The sequence below is a fragment of the Copadichromis virginalis genome, linkage group LG10 (assembly GCF_057382275.1).
Source record: "Copadichromis virginalis isolate Kocher_CV1m ecotype Utaka linkage group LG10, C_Virginalis_male_GT1.1, whole genome shotgun sequence".
NCBI lineage: Eukaryota > Metazoa > Chordata > Actinopteri > Cichliformes > Cichlidae > Copadichromis > Copadichromis virginalis.
In genome coordinates, this window is record NC_140627.1 from 29,176,967 (window position 1) to 29,200,477 (window position 23,511).

The 23,511-nt window shown below is 40.9% G+C and overlaps 2 protein-coding genes across 2 annotated transcripts; one reads left to right on the forward strand and one right to left on the reverse strand.

Annotated features, from left to right (window-relative positions):
* Positions 1-159: 159 nt before the first annotated feature.
* tlcd5b (TLC domain containing 5b) lies at positions 160-2,701 on the reverse strand. The gene is made up of 3 exons (XM_085471426.1): positions 2,641-2,701; positions 1,903-2,094; positions 160-707 (listed from the first exon to the last, which is right to left on the reverse strand). Exons 1-3 carry the CDS (start codon positions 2,699-2,701, stop codon positions 160-162), a joined length of 801 nt encoding a protein of 266 aa, XP_085327552.1.
* A 2,373-nt stretch (positions 2,702-5,074) lies between these two features.
* rcc1l (RCC1 like) lies at positions 5,075-22,979 on the forward strand. The gene is made up of 12 exons (XM_085470984.1): positions 5,075-5,309; positions 5,986-6,271; positions 6,446-6,575; positions 8,098-8,226; positions 11,085-11,151; positions 11,752-11,803; positions 12,130-12,214; positions 12,913-13,094; positions 15,758-15,845; positions 17,493-17,666; positions 21,038-21,123; positions 21,597-22,979. The coding sequence occupies exons 2-12, from the start codon at positions 5,987-5,989 to the stop codon at positions 21,672-21,674; spliced, it is 1,356 nt and encodes a 451-aa protein (XP_085327110.1). The 5' UTR covers positions 5,075-5,309; position 5,986; the 3' UTR covers positions 21,675-22,979.
* The last annotated feature ends 532 nt before the right edge of the window (positions 22,980-23,511 follow it).

A 23,511-nucleotide genomic window follows, 5' to 3' on the forward strand; every position in this document is an offset into this window, starting at 1 on the left:
CAAGGTTAGAGTGCGCTCATGATAAGCAATAACTTTTCTCTTTTATCTGGGGACTCATACTATACAGCATATTAAAAATATTTAGTAATCTTTTATTATTCTCATGCTGTACATAGCACCTTTAGAGCTCTTGAAACCCTTAGACAGAACGTTAGCTTTTCATTCACTCTTGTCTGAATGTCCACCCACCTTTTGTCTGTCCATGTCTTTGAGTTTGTGGTTCTCTATCCACCTTTTATACTTAGCCTTGCTTTTCTTGTAGCCAAATCTGGCTATGTCAACCATGAACACCCATGCCAGCCCGTACATAACCACTCCACCAAGCTTCATTATCATTGAAGTCCTAGGAGAGGTGAGCTCGCAGTAGAACATCACCGTGCCGACTCCCACGCGAACAGTGGCAAACAGTAAAATAAAAAGCAGGTCCACCGCGTCGCCCAGCAGGCTGTCGTACAGGCCCACCTGGCGGAGGAACCAGCGGGTCTGCAGCAGGGGATTGGTGAGCTCGCTGCCAAAGATGACCCCGCAGGTTTCACAGCCTGACACTCCCATCAGCAAAGCCAGCAGGATGCCTGCGATACTGGCAGCATGATGTGCAAGCATGACGGGGCCCTCCGTGTGGTAGCATACACACCAACCCATGTCGAAGAAGAAGTAGCCGAGGCACACAGCCAGGGCGAAGCTCTGGAGCTCTGTGTTTTCTGTACCTGGGTGATGATAAGAAGAAGGTCATCTGTATTTAATATTTTCTTTATTATTATATGAAAAAATTCTTAATGCAAATTTAGTGCTTGGAGAAATAACGTGAAGGTGTTTAAAGCATACCGTGCACCTCTGTATGCTGCACATTTAAAGGCAAACTGTAAAAAGCTGGTTTATAATGAAGTCGCCTATAAAACTGAGAGTCCTTATATTTAAAGCTGTATCAAGAGATCTCAGGTTTGGAGGCTTAATACTTATGAGAATGAAATCATAGTTTGACTTGTGCTCATTTGGATAAGTCAGGGTTTTTTGGTTAGCAGTATTTTTGAGTGGATCCTGTTTAATTGACCTCTTTTTATGGGCCCACGTATTTCTTACAATAACCTACTTACATTTGTTTGTGGTTTCGATATATTTCTGTGTCTTTTTCGGGACCATAAAACCCACTTTTTTGGAAAATTACACCTGTACCTGCAGGTTTTTGACTGCTTGGTTCTTTGCTGTCTTCATCTTTTGGATATTTAAGGGCCACCACAGAGAATCATCTCCCTCCATGTTACCCAATCCCTAGCTTCTGTTGCACCAACCCTCACTAATACATCCATGAATCTTCTCTGTGCTTTTCCTCTTAACCTCCTGCCTGGTACCTCCATCTTTAGCATCCCTTGCCCTATATAGACCACATGTACCATCCTGGTACAGCTATTTTTATGTACTTTTATTTAAATGTATTATACCGACCTAAATTCAATCATAATCATTTGTACATTTTTTTAAAATCACTGTCTTTAATTCACAAACTAATTAAAACTGTGCTTATATTGATTCATTCATGGACTGATTACATTAATCCTTTCACTCTGTGATTAATTACCTGACTTATTGGTTCATTTAATGCAGACTGTGAATGTGTTTCACCTCCATTACCCACCAAACTGATTTACACTTTACTTTTCATTAAATTTTAAAATATGCTGAACATCAGCGCCATGCTGCTGATCCTGTTAACTCTCAGTGAGGACAGTAGACTGCTATAATTAGCACCAGTCTGAATTTACATCACCACATGACCAGAAAGAGAGCATAATTAAATTAAATTAAATTAAATTAAATTAAATTAAATTAAATTAAATTAAATTAAATTAAATTACTAACTATACTTTGTAACTGCATTGGTAACATGTCTATTGATCCACTGACCTGCATGCGTGAAGGGCCAGGGTCCGTCTACGAAAACAACGTAGGCTGTGAGCAGCACTATGAGGACGCCGTGGGACAACGTGACCAGGCGACAGTTCCACTCGGGTCCCCGCTGGGTGAAGGTGCAGACGAACAAGAAGTAGAGACACAGCCAGCCAATCAGGCTGCAGATGACCTCCAGCATCGGCATGGCTGTGTGTTTGGGAAGAACAGACACATCTGAGGTCTTTTACATGAGACTGGATCTAAGAAGAAGTCACTGAAAGTGTAATGCATTGATTTTATATTTGAACATATTTACATACAATATTAGGTTAACCATGTAGATGGATACTGAGTCCATGTAGGGTTAATGGGTTATTTACTCCAATGAAAACAAGCTTATTTGAAACAGTGATGACATAATAAGGTAAAATTTGACTTTAAACTGTGACTTGCTTATTGTCAAAAACAAATGTCAATTTCTTTAAAACGTCACTTTTTAAAAACACTTGTGGGCACCAAGCAGCAAAGGCATACCTGCTGCTAACTAATGACAACACAGCTAAACATGCCTGGCATTATATAAAATGTCAGTTTGTGCATTAATAAAAATGCTGAAATTTCTTCATATCTGCGGGTACATTACAGTGTGCTGTAAACTCTGTGTTAACCAATCGGTAGCAAGCAGGTTTTAAAGAAGCTAGATTTGGAAACAAAACCAACCTTAATTTAAAATTATTTTATGCAATAATGCACCTGTGGCTGCTGGGTATTGCTGACCAAAGTACGTGTCCATATTCTGAAATAGAACAGTCATGCCGTGGTTTGCCTTAACTCCTCCTCCTCTCAGTCGTCCTCACGTTCAGGATGCTTGTAGATATGGACTCCATCACTGTTTACGCTCCATAAAGCCTCCATCAAAATTCTGTCAGCTCAGCATTTTTTTTAATGGACACACTCGGCCAAGATGACAGATATGCCATGTGCAGGCTACTATGGACAGTTAGTGGATCCTGTTTCCCTTCCCCCTGGAAGTCAGACTTGATCCTCTTAAAGGATTACAGCCTCCTCTTCTCTGCACATACCTGCTTTTGGACAGGGCGGGTGATACCAGGCTGCAGAGCAGCACATGCATAATAGTAAAGTCAAGACGGGATAAGTGACTGAACTGTATAGTGGATGCTCGGATGGGTGGATGATAGAATTGTACAATTATGTGAACAGCAGTATTTCAGATACAGCTCCACCTGCATAAAGCAAAAGTACTGTCACAGCCTCTCCTCACTTTACAGCTCCTCCTATGACACCTGGACTATTTTTAATCGAAATGAACTGCACATAGTAATGTTTTACTTTGAAATTAAGTGAGCCTATCCAATTTCTTCTTCTTCTTCGTCCGCCTAAAATCTCGTCTCGCAGCTTTGAGAAAGCTCCCACATATTTTACATCATTTCTTGGGCCCATTTGGGAATACTGTGATGTGACTTTTGGTAGCGATTTGTCAGAGTTGTTGTGAAATTCCCAAAATACTTCAGAATTTTTCCCCATTCATTCGAATAAGAAAGTGTCTAAAAAGATCACCAACCCAGGCCACTTTCGAGCCCACTTTTCAGATCTTTGTGTCTTCGTTTTTTCCCCAGTTGTTTTGAGCAAGAGGTTTTTTTTAGCATTTGCTTGCTACTTCCTGTAAAGTAGTCTCTCTATATGTAACTTGATGTGCACTGGTCTGTTTTTATTAATTTTTGCCGTCCTGTGCATTTCATCAGCACTTTAAACTGCCTTCCACATAAATAGGACACTGACTGAAAATAGAGACTTAAAAACAGAATGGGGATCATTTAGAGGAGGCAGACTGATATGTGTGATACTGCAGGATTAGAGGCCAAAATCTGTGATGTATTGAGCAGATGACACACCAGACCTGGATATTGCAGACTCTGTCCATACTGTGTTGACATAACAGCAGATGCCACACTATGTTCTTCTGTAAAATGGTTAATTTCACTGACATAATGACGATCAAGTCAGTAATGCTTGTATTTTAAAATTAGATAAATAAATAAATAAATAAATAAATAAATAAAACTGCACTCAGGGTAGTTAGAAAACCCTGTAAACATTTCAGAAGAGGGGGAGTGTGCGCTCTGAGGGCAGGTGGTTGATGCAGGTGGGTGAGTTACATACAGAAAATACTCACAGCAGCACCGAGGCCAGAAGTTTTCACATGTGACCCTCCAGGCATTTCATTCACCTCTGCTACGGCAGGTTAATACCCTGTGAGGCGAAGGTCGGGTGCTCACCTGACAGCTCTGCAGCATTAACCCACTTCCAGATCAGCTCTAATCTGACACCCGAGTAGATTATCGGCTAGGAAGGTAAAGCTATAACAGATATTATTACTCTATCAGATTATTATGCTACTTTCATAACAGTGAACACATATACAGGTGCTGAATTAGCCAGGAAACTGTAGACAGCCTGGACACAATTATAATACTATGTTGATGTAATTTGATTGACACAAGTGATATTGAACAACATAATATAAATATGATCCAGAGAAGCTAAGTATAGAATAGTACCATCTTAACTCAAAGGAATATGTTTTACATCCTCCAGCAGTCATTTTTTTTAACCACTCTGTGGTCATTTTGCATCTCATAGTTGTTCTTCTCACCTTTGATTGCATCATTTTCTCTCTTTGCAGTGATTTTTCTTGTATTTGCTTTAACTTCAGTCACATCTGTGTGATTTTTATCATATTGTAATCTTGGTCTTTTGCATGTCTTTGGCCATTTTGCCTCTCTTTTGAATCTTTTCCTCCACTGCTCAAGTCTTATTGAAGTTGTTTTGTGTCTTTCCAGGCTGTTTGATATTGCTTACTTCCATTTGTGGAAACTTGATTGGCTTTCAAAGCACTTCTGACCTATACAAATCTATTTACTCCATTGTTAGGTTTTACAGCTTTAGTTATGTGTTATTTTATAGTCAAAACAATAAATCTTCTAATAAATTATGATTTTTTTTATTGTAGACATAGCTAGGCAGAGTTATATAAGTCATTTAGGTCATCTCCAGCTACAGCATTAAAATGATTTACACATATTTCCTGCCATTCTTTAATCTGTTCACCTTGGCTGTACCTGTAGAGCGCTTTTGGAGCTCCAGGGCAGCAGGCGGCGCTGTTGTTTTATTCTTAAAGGCGAACAGACGTGACGGAAGAGGGTCCTTCTGCATCCTGGGTTGGAGAAAGTTGACCTAAACAAACATGGAATAACGGCCCTGAAACATTTTCCTATAATTTCACCTGGGTCATCATTTCTGTAGATACCGAGTGAGTTTCTCAGCATTACAAAATGCGGCTCTAACTGGAAGAGAAGAGAAATTTACCCCGGCTCAGTGGCTGCTGTTGGAACGAACACGAGGTGAAAGTCCCTTCAAATTTAACCTAACTTTAACTACCTTTCCGCAGCGTCAGATGTACAATCTGATAAGATTAATCATAAATGCCTTATTCAAATCCTTATAATCCGTTTTTAAAATCGGGGTTGATTACGAAGACTTAGTATTAGCTATTTTTAGTGTAATTTAACCCAAAATGGATGCTCACGAGTCCCTTAGTACGCCTGTTTTAATGTGGGACAGCTAACGTTAAATTGTTAACCAAGGCATAAATTGCATTTAATCAAAGCTACTATGGATCAGGTCCATGCCGAAGTTACTGTTAGGCTTTAGGCTTTTATATAAAAATGTAAAAGTCTCCTAGTATTGTGTGTGTAGTTTTGTAAAACTACAGAACGCCTAATTTGATAGAAAATGTAAATGAAATGTGGCAGTGTGTTTTTTCCCCTACACATTAATATTACATTTTTAAAAAATAATAACACAATTTGATAAAACAAAAATATATTTTTATTGTTCTGTAAAGGCAATTAAAAAATTCTGATATATTTAAATGGAAAAGTAAAGAATATTTTTATTTTGAATTAAAGAACAGTTAATGTGGCTTATCATTGCAATATTAAATGTCAGTATAGTTGGGTTAAACAACCACATCAACTTCATCTCTATTGTTTTCCCTATCCCTGCCTTTTTCTACAGGATGGCTTTTCCCTATGTGCAACTGTGTCCCCGGCACATGAGAGCAGGCCTTCAAGTCTGTTGGTATGCAACACTCAGCAAAGCATCCAGACCCCAGGAGAAGAGTGGCAGTGATCCGGTCTTCCAGTATGTCGGCCAGCACAAAAAGCCAACCCATAAAGTGTTTGTCTGGGGCTTCAGCTTCACTGGTGCACTTGGCATCCCTACCTTTGTAGTCCCAGACAGCGGCAGGAAGAAGCCCCGCAAATACCAGCTTACTCCTTACCGCCTGGAGACTGCAGAACAGGTAAAATCGGCCGGCAGTATGAGTCTTATGGGTTGAGCTTCTAAAGATTTAGTAATTGTTATTTAGGTGTAACTTCATAAAATATCAGTCAAATCAGGTAAACTGCTGCTGCCAGTCATACCCATGTCAACAAACCATTTTATATGTCTTAAGAGAGCTTTGCTGCTGTTGCAGATCTCCTCTGCTGCCTGTGGTTACGGTTTCACTCTCATCGCGTCTCCATCCAAAGATGTGACCAAATTGTGGGGCATGGGCCTGAACAAAAATTCTCAGTTGGGCTTTCAGCGCACTCAGCACGACCGCCGTAAGACAGAAACTATTTATTTCTTTAAAGACAGTTTGAAGAACATTGGATGTGAAAGAAGAATGGCTATTGGACCCATCAGGTGATGGCGATGCTATACATTGTCTATATAAATAAGATGACCATCTGTAGCTGGTACGTTACTGTGTGAAGTCTTGTTTGAAGTTTCTTTTTTGGTAAGGATATATGTACAAGACAATACATGTGAACTGCATAGCAAGGAGGGACATAGCTTCTGGGCCTGTAAACTAGAGCCAATGCCAGAGTGCCTTAAACCTGCATTCTTTCTAATGGCCAGCAGGGGGCAACTGCTGTCTGCAAAAAGAAGCGGAGAGACAAGTAAAGAAGTACCCCAGAAATTAGGATAACTTTTACACAACTAAGGTCTGCAGTTAAGACAAATGCTGGAGGTTAAATTTTGGGGTTGTACTGGGTCACATGATCCATGTGCTTAGTAGAAACTCTTCTAATGAGTTTGTGGTCTCAATCACTAGTTCCAAGACTTACTGAATAAAGCATGGTGTTCATTTTGTAAATTATGTTTCCCATGAGAGCCACCAAAGACTTTCTGGCTTCAACAGTTTTGCTTCTCAGTCACTGAAAGCTGCCAGAAATCAATTGAATGCTCCCACTGATTTCCAAAGAGAGGCTGTCTTGAGCAAGGGAGTTCTGGTATCTAGGGATCTCATGCATAATTGTGACAGGTGGAGCTTGCGTTGGTATCGGACTGTTTTGGTAAAGGGATAGCTCTACTTGAAGGGGAGGCGTTCGATGTACCCATCCATCTACGTCCCAACCCTCACCCATGAATGTAAGCAGCCAAAATGAGTTTCCTCCATAGGCTGGATGGGCTCTTTAGTCATAGTTTGAGGAGCTCTGATGTTTGGAGGGATCCCTGAATAGAGCCGCTACTCCTGCGTGTTCATTAGGAAGCCTCATGGAGGAAAAGTTGATCATTGCAGTGAATTGCAACAAAGTTATTAACAGGAAAGTAACGGGTAATAAAAGCTATCCTACCATGCCTGTGATAAGAGCATCAGCAAAGAGGAGGCTTTTTAAAGATGTCTTTGCTTCTGTTTTCAATATCTTCTACTCCTGCTAATATATCGGGTCAATCTGAATGGCGAATACTGCAGTAAGTACCCATGCCCTCTTTAACAGTGACGTCACTGTTTTTACGTTATAAGACCATTGCAGCGACCATAATCGGCTCTCTAGGGTTACATTTGTGAGTCAAAGCTGCCAAGTGGCTGTAATGTGTAATTTGGAAAACTAAAGTGGTAACCTGCCATAAACTATATCCATCCTTTATATATCTACAAGGGTATATATCTATCCCATATAGTCTATGGGATAGAGCTGAGGAGTGGTCTTCTTGTGTTAGCACGGGGATATGTTGTGAGTGTGTTTCTTCCATGTGTCACATTCCATTTCACAGTGTTTCTCTAACAAGTTTATATTAATATTACTTAAGGAGCATCACTGCTATTTGTTCATGTGTCGTCTCGCCCTGTTTGTGTAGATAAGAGCTACGACTACGTGTTGGAGCCGTCCCCGGTGGCCCTGCCTCTCGTCGAGCCTCTGCAGACCAGAGTGGTTCAGGTTGCATGTGGCCGGGCTCACTCTCTAGTCCTCACTGACCGAGAGGGAGGTAAGAGACGCACACCTTCCGCACCAGCCTAAATCCAAACCCACAAAAAGCTGCGGAGCATGTCGCCCCCCCCCTGTAGAAACCTTTCAGCCACCTGTCACACCATGTGTCCTTTTACATCATCCACCCACCGCCAACCAAAAATGAATCATTATCAGGCAGCTGTTACAGCTCATGCAGAAATCTCATTAAGGTCTTCTGGTACATTCAGTAAATTAGCAGACCGATGTTCCAACAAGCGTTTTACTTCATTCAAATCCTAATTTGTGAAAAGGCTTTTTGCCACTTTTGGTTGCCAGCCAGAATCTTTTCTGTTTTTTAATTTAAATGGGCTTTTATTGTGTTTTGCTAAATTGCAGAGTGCTTTGTTGTGATGTTGTTTTAACTGGTGGTAATTTGCTGGTAAACATTTACTCCCAAGATTTGTGAGGCTAGTTTCTGACAAAAGAAAGATGTGTCGTGGCTAACACACAGTGCGATCTACTGCGGTGCGTTGTTTTAAAGGGTACTGCAGCTGATATTTTAGATTTTTCTGACATGAGTATTTATGCAGTTATCTAAATTACCTGTATTTTATGTGGCCACCGAGTCATAAAAACAGCATGTATAAAATCATCTTGCAGGTTATGTTTCTGCTGTCCTTGATATCGCCTGTGTGACCAAAGCCTGGTGCACCTGTTTGCAGAGCATACAGAGCGTTTAATTCTGCAGCTGAAGTTAGCCAGACAGCTGTTCTGTCAAACTCAAACTATCTCTTTTTTAAACCTTAGTTTAAACAACATAGCAGATTGTTGTTGCTACTAAATGTAATCAAAGTATTAAAGTCAATAATCTTACAGCTTTTCATTGCATGTACTGCAGAGTCCATTAAAGCTTTTAAAAACAACTTTATCTAAAACACTTTGAGCTTCTCAGGTGTTTCTTTTTTATTTGAGAATCAGTTTTTAGTGAGGTAGAGTGGGACACATGCAATATATTGTTATGTAATATCATGTCTAGAGATGGACCGATCCGATATTACGTATCGGTATCGGTCCGATACTAAATTACTGGATCGGATATCGGAGAAAAATAAAAAATGTAATCCGATCCATTAAATATCACGAAAGCACCTCACAAAACTTGCAACACGCCGTAACTCACCTCAGAACGTTAGCACGTCGGAGCAGTATGCATCACGTGATAGAGCGGCTGTGGCATGCCGGACCTGTCGGTGGTCTGGATAGCATTTGGAGCTTCGCTAGCAACCCGGCATTTCATCTCCGACAAAGTTATCCCCGAGAGAAGTAAAGCAAGTGTGTAAGTCCATCTCTGAATGTTTGTAAAGCATTCCTGCGTTAAGCTTAACAAGCGATATATGGAGCGACTGCCTCTTCTTGCTGCTACTTCAATCATGAAACTGCTTAATGATCAGCTGATCGGCTTTTCTGTCGCGAGTCCGTGTCTCTAGTTTGCTTTTGGCCCACTTTGCACCAGAAAGAGGAAACCAGCGGCTGAACAACAGCAGCACGTTTAAGCTTGATCAGCTGTTGTTAGAATTTATTTAATATTACTTTCTACTCCAGGATCTTTTTCTACGTAGCTGACGCTGGTAACTGTGCAGGGGCGGATCTAGCAAAGTTTAGCCAGGGGGGCCAATAGGGCATTAACAGTGAAAAGGGGGCACAAAGACATACTTTTCTTTCTTATTCTCATTTAAAATGTCTAGCTTTTAATAAATAATTATCTGACACCCAAAGTTTTAATTTGATGTAAAATGAATAGAAGTCAATTACTGTATATAGTGACTATTAAGTCTAATATATATACCCTAGTAAGCTATAGTACTTTTTCCTTTGGGAAGGTACCATCTGTGCAGTCTGCAATTTTGTTGAAGAAAGATGTTGAATCTATTTAATATTTCTTGAAAAATAATTGATTTCTGTGCATTTTTTTTCACACTGCATCAAATTAAGGTTGATTACGTCGATTAAGCATCATGAGGTGGAGCGTGAGGGGTGGTTCCCTATTTTTTATTTATTTATTTTTGTTGTTGCTGGGAGTTGGAACCCTATTAGTTAGGTTGCTTAATATTTACGCTAAGTACTCTTTAAAATACCAGAATAGGGAGGATGGTGTAGGTTTAAGTTTATTAGATTGATCAGTATTGCTGAACTATGAAATATTTTTTTTTGCATACAGGTATAACAGAATAGCTTTAGTGTAGTTGTTGTTTTAAACTTGAGTATGAACTTATACAAAATGCAGCAAGATATTTAAAAAACAGTTTTGTTGATTAAAAAACACTATATCGGATTCATATCGGTATCGGCAGATATCCAAATTTATGATATCGGTATCGGACATAAAAAAGTGGTATCGTGCCATCTCTAATCATGTCTAAAATTAAAAAAAGAGTAATTCATTTACACAAAAATGACAAAAATTGGATAATTGAAATGTTTTAAAAATGTTAATAAATTAAACAATTAAATTCAAAACAATTTTATTTGTATAGTGCCGAATCACATCAACAGTCACCTCACAAGGTGGTTTATGTTGTATAGTAAAGACACTACAATAATACAGAGAAAATCCCAACATTCAGTGTCCCTGTTTGAGCAAGCACTTGGTGACAGTGGGAAGGAAAAACTCCCGTTTAACAGGAAGATGCTTCCGGTAGAACCAGGCTCAGGGAGGGGCGGCCGTCTGCCGTGACTGGTTAGGGGTGAGGGGAGGGAACAAAAGATACACTGTGGAAGAGAGCCAGAGATGAATAATAACTGATTAAATTAAACTAGTCTTAATCATTAATATGACTTTACACGATGCGTTCTCGCACCCTCACACTCCTCTCTCTGTTCTGTCCTTTTCTCTAGTTTTCAGTATGGGCAACAACGCCTATGGCCAGTGTGGAAGGCGGATAGTTGAAGATGAAGTCTACAGGTGTGTCTTTCTGTATTCTGCTGTTGGTGAAATACACCAGCAATTTTCTGATGTCACAGAGAAACCAGCAGGTTTCGGCGATTTCATCTGGAAGCGTCTTTGGTCTCTATTGAAGCTTTTATTTTGGAAATCATATGAGACCGCCTTTTCGATTGAAGCCTATCCCAGGTGTCACAGGGCGAGAGGCTGTTTATCCTGCACAGGTCTCCAGGGCTAACACAGGAAGACAAACAATCATTCAGACTCACATTCACACCTATGGCTAATTTAGAATCAGTCGGTAACAGTACATGCATGGAGGAGCCACACAGGCCAAGGGAGGGCATGTAGGCTCCCCACATTAACCTGATAGCTTTTTCTGCTATAGCTGTAACTTATAGTTATAGTTTTCAAATGTATGTAGAAAACTGAAAATGTCACCTTGGGCTGTGACCCTCGCTTTGGAAATCACTGCTCTATCGAAAACTCCCTTGGCTCTTTGCCTTGGTTACACATGCTGGCGGGAGGTTAAAGGAAGGCTGGCATGCTGCTGCGATCTCCTAAAGGCACTGCTATGCTTGGGTGATGAATCTGTCATTTCTCTTTCTTGCGTTTCAACAGTGGCAGTCACATCATTCACAAGATAGAGGGCTTCAGCAGCAGGGTCATCCAGGTGAGTGCAGGCTGTGTCTGAGCAGTGATGACAGACGGTTTTTCTATGTCTCATTTCCCTCCCTTTCCAAACATTTGGTTGCTTCACATCCTGTCCAGATCCAGATTATTTTAAGCATGCTAACACCTGCCCAGTACGCGTATTAAAATGTCATTTGGTGCTGTTGCTACACTAATCACCTCCTCTCAGAAGTCCATTCATTAAATTAGTCTTTTTTTTCATGAGGTCGTTACTTGAATCTTATCTTTCCTGATGGATTAATTGAGCATTTGGCTTGATGTGACACCAACCACTGAAGTTAATGTGTGTTTTATTACTTTTTCCAGGTGGCATGTGGGCAGGACCACAGCCTTTTCCTCACAGAGACAGGAAAGGTGTTCGCCTGTGGATGGGGTGCAGATGGACAGACGGGTCAGTGCGCGTCGCATGTCATGAAACCCGGCATCCACTAACCTTGAACACCAAAAAATATAAAGAGAAAAAAGTGATCTTTACTACAGTGGACATTTCTGTTTCAGTAGAGTGGCTTTTAACATATAACATTAACAGCGATGTGTTCATACAGTTTAGTATATCAAAACAAAATTATTGCCAAGTTTCTCTTTTTCTTGGGGGGGGGGGTATACGACTGATAATGATACCAATGCTAGCAGTTATCTGCTTTTTAGGCACTTCAGGTAAAACCTGCTGGAGCCAACTTCAATCTCTGATTGTTTTTGAAGTTTTAGAGTTATAATTGGCCCCTGCCGTTTTGTTTCTAGGGAGCCAGAAAAGCCCTCATGTGGTTGAAAGGGTGGAACGTCAAGTTACCTGCTAATGATAGCCAGCTTATGACATTGGCTGATTAACAAGCTGCATCCATAAAAGTACAAGTGGCTACTTAAAGCTAAATAACAGGCTAACAAAACAGAAATAAGTTCACCAAAAACTGAAGCAGAGACTTACTGGATGATTTGTACCACCTAGCCAGCCTCTAGTAGCCATCAGATGAACTCCACGTTGGCATTGATTTTAAGCCCTGGTTGCTGCTAAATAACTTTTATTTGTAAGATTTTCACTTTTAATAATTTTCTGGAGACATTTGCTGACTGCAGCATCTCATATTCCAGGGCTGGGGCACCACAACATCAGTTCCAGTCCGGTGGAGGTGGGAGGAGATCTAGCCGGGGTGGAAGTGCAGCAGATCAGTACATATGGGGACTGCAGCCTGGCTGTTTCCAAAGATGGGCAGCTGTATGGATGGGGCAACTCCGAATACAGGCAGCTGGCCTTTGTCACACAGGCTACACAGGTGAGGGGAACTGATGGTGCCTGAACAGGGCCCGCTCATGTGGCTGGTTGAAGCCTCTGCCTGGTTCCATTTCCACCTGTCACTCATCTGTCCACGCCGTCAGAGCGAAGCAGCTCACTTTACTGTAGCCACTATTTTTTTCTTTCTTTTTTTACATTTTTTAGAACTGAACTGAAGAACAAATTTCAGAGAAATTAGTTGTTAAAGGTTCATAAGATTGTGCCGACAAATAGTCCTAATATAAGGTTCAAGGTTCTTTATTTGCCACATGCATAGTTATACAAGTATAACACACAGTGAAATGTAGCCTGACACGCTCCTTGACATGTGCAAAAATTGGGGGGGGGAAGAACATCATTCATATATATATATATATATATATATATATATACACACACACACACACACACACACACACACACACACACACACACACACACACTGGGTGAATGTGCAGTAGTAGCAGCAAGCAGGTGAATTCTGTACATTAATATGAATAGACATCTGACTATTTTACAGGATAGACAATATAAACATATTTAAAATTAAAGGAATTTGAAATGTACATTGTGCCTTGGTTTAGAAGAGTCTGGAAGAGTCCTGACTCAGTCAATTATAGATGATGTGAGAGGGCGGGTGTGTGTGTTTAGGGTGTTAAGGCCGTCCTGTTGAGCACTGCGGGTGATCAGGATTCATAGAGTCCAGTAAAAAGGAAAAAGTTCACAGTGTGATGAATTATATCCTGTAGACTTCAAATCAAACAATCATCAGATGAAAGCCTAAAAAGTTCAACAGTGCCAGAAATGACGTTATTAGAGCCACTAAACTATGAAAACACTGGCATAGAGGAGTCTGACTACACGAGACGGGCAGAGATTGACGTGACTTTAATGTACAAACTGGTCTGTGATTTAAATCAAAGGGAGTGAAAAGGTTAGCTGAGTTGAGCATTGAGTTTACTAATTTTACCGATCAGTTTTAAAGCAGCGTGTTAAATATGGAGAAAAAAGAGGAAAACCACAGAGAAGATTCATGGATGTAGTGAAGGAGGGCATGCAGAGAGTTGGTGTGACTGAAGGATGATGCAGGAATAAGGTGAGATGGAGGCAGCTGATTCGCTGTGGTGACCCCACAGCTGAAAGAAGAAAGAAAGGATTACTTTTAAAGCATGTGTGGGTCTGTCCCCACACATGCTCTTTCTGGCTGTTCCAAGTTGAGCTTAAATCCAAAGATGATCATGCTTTTGCCATCAGATGATGGTTGTCTTACAAAAAAACTTGCAGAATTAAGCTTTATCTCCTTTTATCGCTACTAAAGACACATGTTTATAGATTTGTGTTCAGTTTTCTTGTGTGTGTTTTTTCTCTGATAAATTGCTTCATAGCTTTTTTTTACTATTCACTCGCTGGGCCCACGTCCTCATTTGAGGTTTGACAGTATTTAGTAGATAAAGGTGAATGACTTGGACATGAATTTAGCTGCGGTTTGGTGGAAGGCCTTGAATGGGACTGGCAGCGACTCCCTGGCCTTGCAGATCCCCATTTACTAAAAATAAGTGAAGAAGTTAAAGAATTAAAAAGAGGAGGGAGGGTGAGGCATGTAAACAAGAACAAACACCTTGTAGAACTGGGGGAATATATATAGATGAGAACCAGATGGAGCTTGTTTGGAGGTCTGGTCCCGCTCCTGAAATTCAGATACTTTTTCTCCATTAACTATGCTGACCATTAATTTTTACCTTTCATTTACTGAGTGTTTCTTCTGCATGTCTTATCCTGACCTAATGTCTGGCTTTCTGTTTTGAATTTAGTAATCTGCTTTTGTTTGCTGTTAAAACACTTTGTAAACCTGCATTTTTAAAGATGCTGTGTGTCACAAAGACTGAATTAATGTGCATTAATGTGAAGCTAAGCAGTTAACTCATTGCATTACATTACATTGCACTATGAAGCTGTTTTTCCATCAGCTGTTGAGCCCATCAGCTCTGAACTTTCCTAGAGCCTTGAGTGAGAACGCAACTTTCCACCGCAGTTAAATTGGACATTAAACGTCCTTTAACTTGCCATCTTCCTAGTACACAGTCTGAGAGATGTCAGATTAAGCCCATGTGAGAATACAGCAGGTTGTCTATTACCGGCTGGAGAACGATTCTGAGTCCTCCCTCCTGCACATTTTACACATGAAGCACTCTTTTCTAAATCGCAGGAAGTAATTTCAGTAGAGAGAGGACTCTGACGCAGGCTGACTTGTCTTCTGCCTGTAAGAAATGTCAGCCTTACTCACAGTCTCCACTTGATTCTCAAAGCGTCGTCCAAAGTTGAGTATTTATGTGTAAATGCTACCTTTACTGCATGCTGCAGTTTGAATGCAGAACTTTTGCCTCTAACTGAAACTGTTTTTAGTCCTTAGATGTCCTCGGATGTCTAATCTCTTGGTAAATGATTTCAGGAACATTTTTTCAATCAGATGTATAAAATTAGGACCAAAAAGGAACTTGTAGAAGTTGACTTATTGCCTTTAATGATTTGTTCATAATTCTTGGATGAGGCCAAGGCTTTGGGGGAAAAGACAGAAAGCACGTTGCAGAGAGACCAAACTCAACGTTTACTCGATTATTCATATAGATATATCTTTTATTCATTTTTCTTTTGTTTATTTTTCAGATGAACTCTCCTCGTCATCTCCCTCTGAAAGGCTGCGGAAAGGTGGTTCAGGCAGCGTGTGGAGGCACACAGGTGGCCATACTCAACGGTCAGTTCACACAATCAAACAGAAAAAATAACAAAAGCGGACGATTTGTGTCGGAAAAGTTTCCTTTACACTGTCTGGCTTGTAGGATTAAAAATGCATTTTCTAGTTTGAGTCTAGAGCAGTCGCTCCACACGTGGCCTCTCGGTAGCATCGCTCAGCACAGTTTTGGATGTCTGGCTTCCAGTTTGTTCCTATCATGTCTGGCTTGTTTGTTCATTTACCTTTTTGACGTGGTGGCAGACTGTGACTAACTGTTTCAGGTAAACATCAGTGTACCGTGCTAAAACTGAGCTTTTACTCATCCTTGGAGCGGTGGGTGGTTTGTTTCCGTCAATGTTGAGTCAACCGGCAGGCTGATTTCCAATAAATTCATCCTGACTGAGTGACACATTTCTGGTCCTATTTTTAGACATTTTTGGGGAAAAGTAGCTTCCTTCCACTTTTACTCAATCAGACTTGCACATTACATGTTAGATATAACACTCTTCATTACTGGTGATTATGAATGCAGAATGAAAGCTATATAAAACCTTCAGCTGTACATAAGTGATGATACTTTAACACGGGATCAGTATTACCCTAGGACCTCTAATCATGTGTAATAATTGTGGAGGTTGTTTGTGCTGCCATTTTTTGCCTTACATATTACTCCCAGTAAAGAGGTCCTGTGATCGTATTAACTGTTTAGTCCATTTTCCCATCTTCTATGCTCTACTCCTGAATAAAAAATAACGAGGCTGTGTTGAATATTAGGTTATAAAACTATAAAGTCTTGAAGCATTTTGGGTGAACATTCAGGGGGGTCAAAAGGTAAGATTCCTCTAGCCCGAGGGGACAGATGACATGTACGTTTCATTTAGTCTTTGGTGACTTTTAACATTTATCATGTGGCAGCTCTATAAAATGATGGTTAGGGTTTATGTGAATAAAGGCAGCTCTTATTTAAAAATGTTTAGTATCTGTGTTCACTGCTGCAATACTACTAATAATAACCAGCTTGCTGTCTTCATCAGTCATGTTTTTGGTTCGTTGCTGTTGAGAAGAATCTGTTGCTATCTGTACCATTTCAGCCCTGCACACAGGACAGTAATCCTAACAGTGACCCGCTGACGGTGGGATGTCAGTGAATTCAAATAAAGTGGATACATTTAAAATAAATTACAAAAAACAGACATTGGGTGGTTGGGTGTGAACTTCCTGGACTTTCTAGTCAAATAATATTTTTGCTGTATAGAAGAGAGTACTGGGTCAGCTACGCATTACGTCTGCAGGAGCTCCTCGATCATGGAGACCTATGCCATGAAGCTCGGTGACAGTTTTTGTGCTGATGTTAATGCCAGAGGTGGTTTGGACCTCTGCAGCAAAGCGTTGGAGACTTTTACGCACTCTGCGCTTCAGCACTCAGTGACCTCGCTCTGTAACTATGTTGCTAATTTGTGATAATGCCGCTTATGGACTGAGGACCAGGAGGGAAGAAACTCCAAAGACTGAACTGTAACAGTTACAGGACTACGCTTGCATTCAGAGAGCTCTTTAGAACGAGCCGTTCTGTCAGATAGTTGTAAAAGAACGGCTCGTAGTTTTGTGATATGTGTAGCTTTTTCTCCTAGTCGAGCTCTAAAGTCCGGTATTTGTGTGTCTTACCAGACAAAGGAGAGGTGTTTGTGTGGGGCTATGGTATCCTTGGAAAAGGCCCCAAACTGTCAGAGTCTTCGACCCCAGAGATGATTCCCCCGACACTGTTTGGACGGTCTGAGTTTAACCCCTCAGGTGTTGTGTCCAGGATCAGGTGTGGCCTCAGCCATTTTGCTGCAGTGACAGGTATGCGCACAGAAAAGACACAAACTCTCCACGTCAAATCAGCATCACATCTTGACCTGCACAGTGATGCTTCTTTACAATATTCCTGCCTTATTGCTCAGATTTTTGCTTTTTTTTTTTTTTTGAGCCCGGATAAGAAATGGAAGAATAAAACTCGCAGTGCAGTCGTTGCAGTCTCAGGTGCTTAAAAAGAGGCGGACGTGCCCGCTGGGGGAACAGTTTATCGCTGAGTCAGGTGATGTAGTGTGTTTATGGCGCTGAAATGAAAAAGTCTGTCTCGTCTTGTTTTTGTCGCTGAAACACTGGACTGGAAACATCTCTTTTGTCAGGTTTTATTAGTCCGAGGCTGAGGCTGGAACCAGCCAACGGCACTAAAACTTCAGACTGAGTTGTTCTCGTTTCCTAAAAGCATTCATTGTTTTTTGGAGTTTAGTGAGTAAAAGGGTAACTTGAAGTTATTGTAGGGAGGACCAACTGCATTTGTGAAAAGAGACGTTAAGACTCCAGACGGAGCTGCGTAAAGCTGAGTGAATAAATCTAATGAATCAAAGAGGTGAGGCCACCAGCCTGAGATTTCTGAATACACTGCACTGATCTGACCATTGTCAGCCTGACCTTTATGACTGCACTGCTGTGTCAGAAAGGTGCTCTCTTAATCCAGAAGGAAGTCTTTAACACCAGAAAAACAAGCACAGTGGCTCAGTGGTTAGCCGCTCCCTCAGAGCATAAAGGTCCTGTGTTTGATTCCACAGAGAAAAGCCCGGGGTGGTAGTTCGATCTTAAGTGTGTATATAAAAAACACTGTTAGAATGTAACATAGGGAGGGACTAACAGTAAGTAGGTCTTGATAAGTATTAACTTCTACCTACTCTCTTTTGGTCTTGAGACCAAAACAAGCAGTATAACAATTAGAGATGGACCGATCCGATATTACGTATCGGTATCGGTCCGATACTGACCTAAATTACTGGATCGGATATCGGAGAAAAATAAAAAATGTAATCCGATCCATTAAATATCACGAAAGCACCTCGCAAAACTTGCAACACGCCGTAACTCACCTCAGAACGTTAGCAGTCGGAGCAGTATGCATCATGTGATAGAGCAGCTGTGGCATGCGGGACCTGTCGGTGGTCTGGATAGCATGTGAAGCTTCGCTAGCAACCTGGCATTTCATCTCCGACAAAGTTATCCCCGAGAGAAGTAAAGCAAGTGTGTAAGTCCATCTCTGAATGTTTGTAAAGCATTCCCACGTTAAGCTTAACAAGCGACTGCCTCTCGCTCTCCGGCTGCTACTTCAATCGTGAAACTGCTTAAATGATCAGCTGATCGGCTTTTCTGTCGCGAGTCCGTCTCTCTTGTTTGTTTTTGGCCCACTTTGCACCAGAAAGAGGAAACCAGCGGCTGAACAACAGCAGAACGTTTAAGCTTGATAAGCTGTTGTTAGAATTTATTTAATATTTCTTTCTACACCAGGATCTTTTTCTACGTAGCTGACGCTGGTAACTGTGCAGGGGCGGATCTAGCAAAGTTTAGCCAGGGGGGCCGATAGGGCATGAACAGGGAAAAGGGGGCACAAAGACATACTTTTCTTTCTTATTCTCATTTAAAATGTCGAGCTTTTAATAAATAATTATCTGACACCCAAAGTTTTAATTTGATGTAAAATGAATAGAAGTCAATTACTGTATATAGTGACTATTAAGTCTAATATATACCCTAGTAAGCTATAGTACTTTTTCCTTTGGGAAGGTACCATCTGTGCAGTCTGCAATTTTGTTGAAGAAAGATGTTGAATCTATTTAATATTTCTTGAAAAATAATTGATTTCTGTGCATTTTTTTTCACACTGCATCAAATTAAGGTTGATTACGTCGATTAAGCATCATGAGGTGGCGCGTGAGGGGTGGTTCCTTATTTTTTATTTATTTATTTTTGTTGTTGCTGGGAGTTGGAACCCTATTAGTTAGGTTGCTTAATATTTACGCTAAGTACTCTTTAAAATACCAGAATAGGGAGGATGGTGTAGGTCTAAGTTTATTAGATTGATCAGTATTGCTGAACTATGAAATATTTTTTTTGTATACAGGTATAACAGAATAGCTTTAGTGTAGTTGTTGTTTTAAACTTGAGTATGAACTTGCAGACTTGCAAAATGCAGCAAGATATTTTAAAAAACAGTTTTGTTGATTAAAAAACACTATATCGGATTCATATCGGTATCGGCAGATATCCAAATTTATGATATCGGTATCGGTATCGGACATAAAAAAGTGGTATCGTGCCATCTCTAATAACAATACAGCTCAGTGTTTCTACTTCGTAAAGCCGTGCTACTGGAATCGAACAAACCCATCAGCACGACTCTTTAGGCTCACACTTTAGGAAACATATGAAGCACTGGGAGCTCATTAGCCAGACTTTGCTTTATAACTGAAGCGCAGAAATTTTCCCTTAATTGACAGAAACTGTAAACAAAGCAGAAAAGTTTAAATAGTGAAGAAAAACAGGAAGATTTCTTTCTTTTTTCCTTTTAATTGAATACTGCCAATAAAAGATGATCAATGTGTTACTGACTTCCTTTGGTGTATTAGAGGCTACAGGTGACGTCTTCCTCTTCTGGAGTTTTCACAAACCATCCAGAGGTCTGAATGGTTTGGTTAAATTCTCCAAAACTGACCGAAGTGCTCGCTAAGAACTAGTAACTGCCTTTTAATTAATTCAGGGCCCGTTACGCTCTGATTTCAGCTCCACCTTTGGTGCTTCAGTTCATCTTCTGGTTCAAACATTCTGATCGGATGCGTTTGAAGAGTAGGTGGAAAGGGCCTGAACTGTGTAGCTGAGACGAGCACATTCAGGGTGTCCACGGTTCATTAGCTGAAGTTGAATATCAAGGATATGTTTGGGAGTTGTGTTATTTTAAGTGACAAACCTCTTTCTCATCTGTGGATATTGTATCATCGGTGGCTTGTGTGTAACCTTTTAATGTAGTTTTTCTATCTTGGAAGCATTGGCAGTGCAGATATCGTTGGTGTTCGTGTTTATGTCTTCGTTGCATTTGCTGCTATGTTGCTGGGTTTTTGTTTGTTTTTGTTTTTGTTTTTTTACCGGGAAGCAATGCAGGAATCTGCATCATCAACCATGTGCACAAAGTCTATTTTTTCTTAATCTATATTCTATTTTATTTGGTATGTCTTTATTATTGTACAGTACTTTGGTCAACAACTGTTGTTTTTAAAAGTGCTATATAAATGAATAAACTTGAAACTTGTTGTTATTACATTACTGCTCCATGCTTCATCCTTCTAATCTGTGGTCACAGCTTACTGATATTTATTTTATTATTATTTATTTAAATGTCTGCTTCTCAGATCGGGGTGAGCTCTTCGTGTGGGGGAAGAATGTGAGGGGTTGTTTGGGCATCGGGAAGAAAGACGACCAGTACTTCCCGTGGCGGGTAAGACACCGATTCAGTATTAGTCATCCAAACAAAGAGAAAACCATGCAGCTGACCCACTTCTTCTTCCTTTGGATCAAAATAAATGCTTTTTCCATATACTTGTGTCATCTGTATTCTGGGGAAAATTTTGTGTGCTTTAAGTAGAAAAAAGTACGGTTGTCTGTGTGTGAAGGTGTTATAAAATATTCGCTACCTGTATGTGCCCTGTTGAGATTTTCAATTTAAGTCTGCAGACTTCTATCAGCACGTCCTCTCAAGACATTTTAACAGGATTGTGTAGAGCTCACACTTCTTGTCAGTGTTGCACATTGTGAAATCCTGGGTCACGTACAAAAGAAAGAACATAAATAAACCCTCTGTCCTCGCTGTATGTGCAGTAAAAGCACAGAAACTGCACGTCTTCCTTCCTTACTTCCTTCCATTTTATGTTGTTGTTGACTTCCTTCTTGTGGGTTATTTTTCCACCTCAGGTGACTGTACCAGGCCAAGTGGTGGATGTAGCGTGTGGCGTTGACCACATGGTGGCGCTGGCGAAGTCCCTCCTGTGAGCCTCCTGTCCTCACCAGCGGTGGATTAAGCCTGGATGTTTGGGCCGAGGCCTCCCACTGACCCCCGGCTGCCCCGGAGAGCCGACTGGAGGCTCGGTGTGGAGCGGCGAAGCCAGCTGCTCTCCACAGGCGGTGGACCCGGTCACGCGCTGACGTCAGCGGAGGGCAGAGCGGATGATTGCGCAGCAAACTTCCACTGACACTGCTCACTTTATTCTTTATTCTTAAGGTCATGTGGGAAAGACATCCAAGCCTCATTTTATCACAACTAGAGCTCAAACGAGTCGTCAGTTAATTGATTATTCAGTGACGCTGTGGTGGGAAAAACAGTGAATCTTTCTGTGAAAATTTGCTGTTCTTAAGAATACACTGAATATATTTGGCTTCTGGATAAAATGAGACATTGGATGTGGTCACTGTGGACTAAAAACTGAACTTTTATCGACTAAACAGCTCTTCTGCACACAGAGTGATTATAAAAATAAACTTTAGCTGCAGCAGTATTCCTATTGTTTTGTCCTTGTCACTCGTGTTCTCACCAGCTTCGATGTGGTTCTAACTTTAATTTTCTCTCATGTGTGACTCATTTGCTGCCACACTGGAGAAACAACAGGAAAATGTGGCCGGTGAAGCGCGCCATCGACAGACTCGTACGGTTTGGGTTTATTTCAAACATTATGCAGCAGCGCTTTAAATCTCTGCGGCACGATAAAATATTTGTAAAACACTGCAGCTGTTGAAAAACCAATGACAGCAAAACAATCCACAGAAATGATTATCTCCCTGCCAACTGCAAATAGAGGTGAAGGCACTCAGCCCGAGGGAGAAAACAGGTTTCGAGGAATCAATTTTACAACCCGAGCTCCCGTGTCATCGGTCGCGCCCGCACGTTCTGCATACGCAAGCAGCGAAAATCTACAGCAACTACAATCGTGTCGCGCTGACAGGGTGAGAGGATGCTGATTGTAGGAGTGTTGGGGCTGAAAAGTGGCTGCTGATGGCTGTAAAATGAAATAAGAGGAACAATTTGCTTAGTTGTTTATGTTGTGTCTGCTTTTCCCGTGAAAATCACTGAATGGCAAAGAAGCGATTGGCTTTTTATATCCTAAATCAAAATAAATTCACTTTTAAATAAATGTACACATCAGTTTTTTGTTGATGTATTAGACTTAAAAACCTCTTCATTTCTGATAACTTCTATGCAAATTTCTTCACAAAAACTCTTCATATTTTTCTCATGTATGAAATGTTACAGTGGTGGTTGCTCATAATAAAAGGCCAGAGTTTTAAATGATGCAGTCTGCATATGTGTAGAGCTTTCCTGGGAGCTTTTTTCCTATTCTTGGAGGTCGTGGAGAGGCAGCGTTGTCATGCGGTTTATGGTTTGACCCTTCTTGACCACTGGGGCCTTTCTATGTAGAGTTTGCGTGTTCTTCCTGTCCCTGTGTGGGTTTCCTCTTGCAGACCGAACGCATGCTTCTTAGGACAATTGGCGATTCTAAAATTGACCAAAGTGTGGACGTGAGAGTAAGCGGTTGTCTTTTTGTTAGCCCTGTCTTTGTAAAAGGCTGGCAACCTGTTCAGGAAGCACCCCACCTCGTGTGTGACAGTTTTATTTGTATTTATATTGCGCCAAATCACAAGTAACAGTCACCTTAAGGCAGTTTATATTGTAAGGTAAAGACCCTACAATAATACAGTGGAAACTCCAACAATCATATGACCCCTCCCTATGAGCAAGCGCATTGACGACAGTGGGAAGGGAAAACTCCCTTTTAATACGAAGAAACCTCCAGCAGAACCAGCCCTGGGGAACGGCAGCAGTCCGCCACGACCA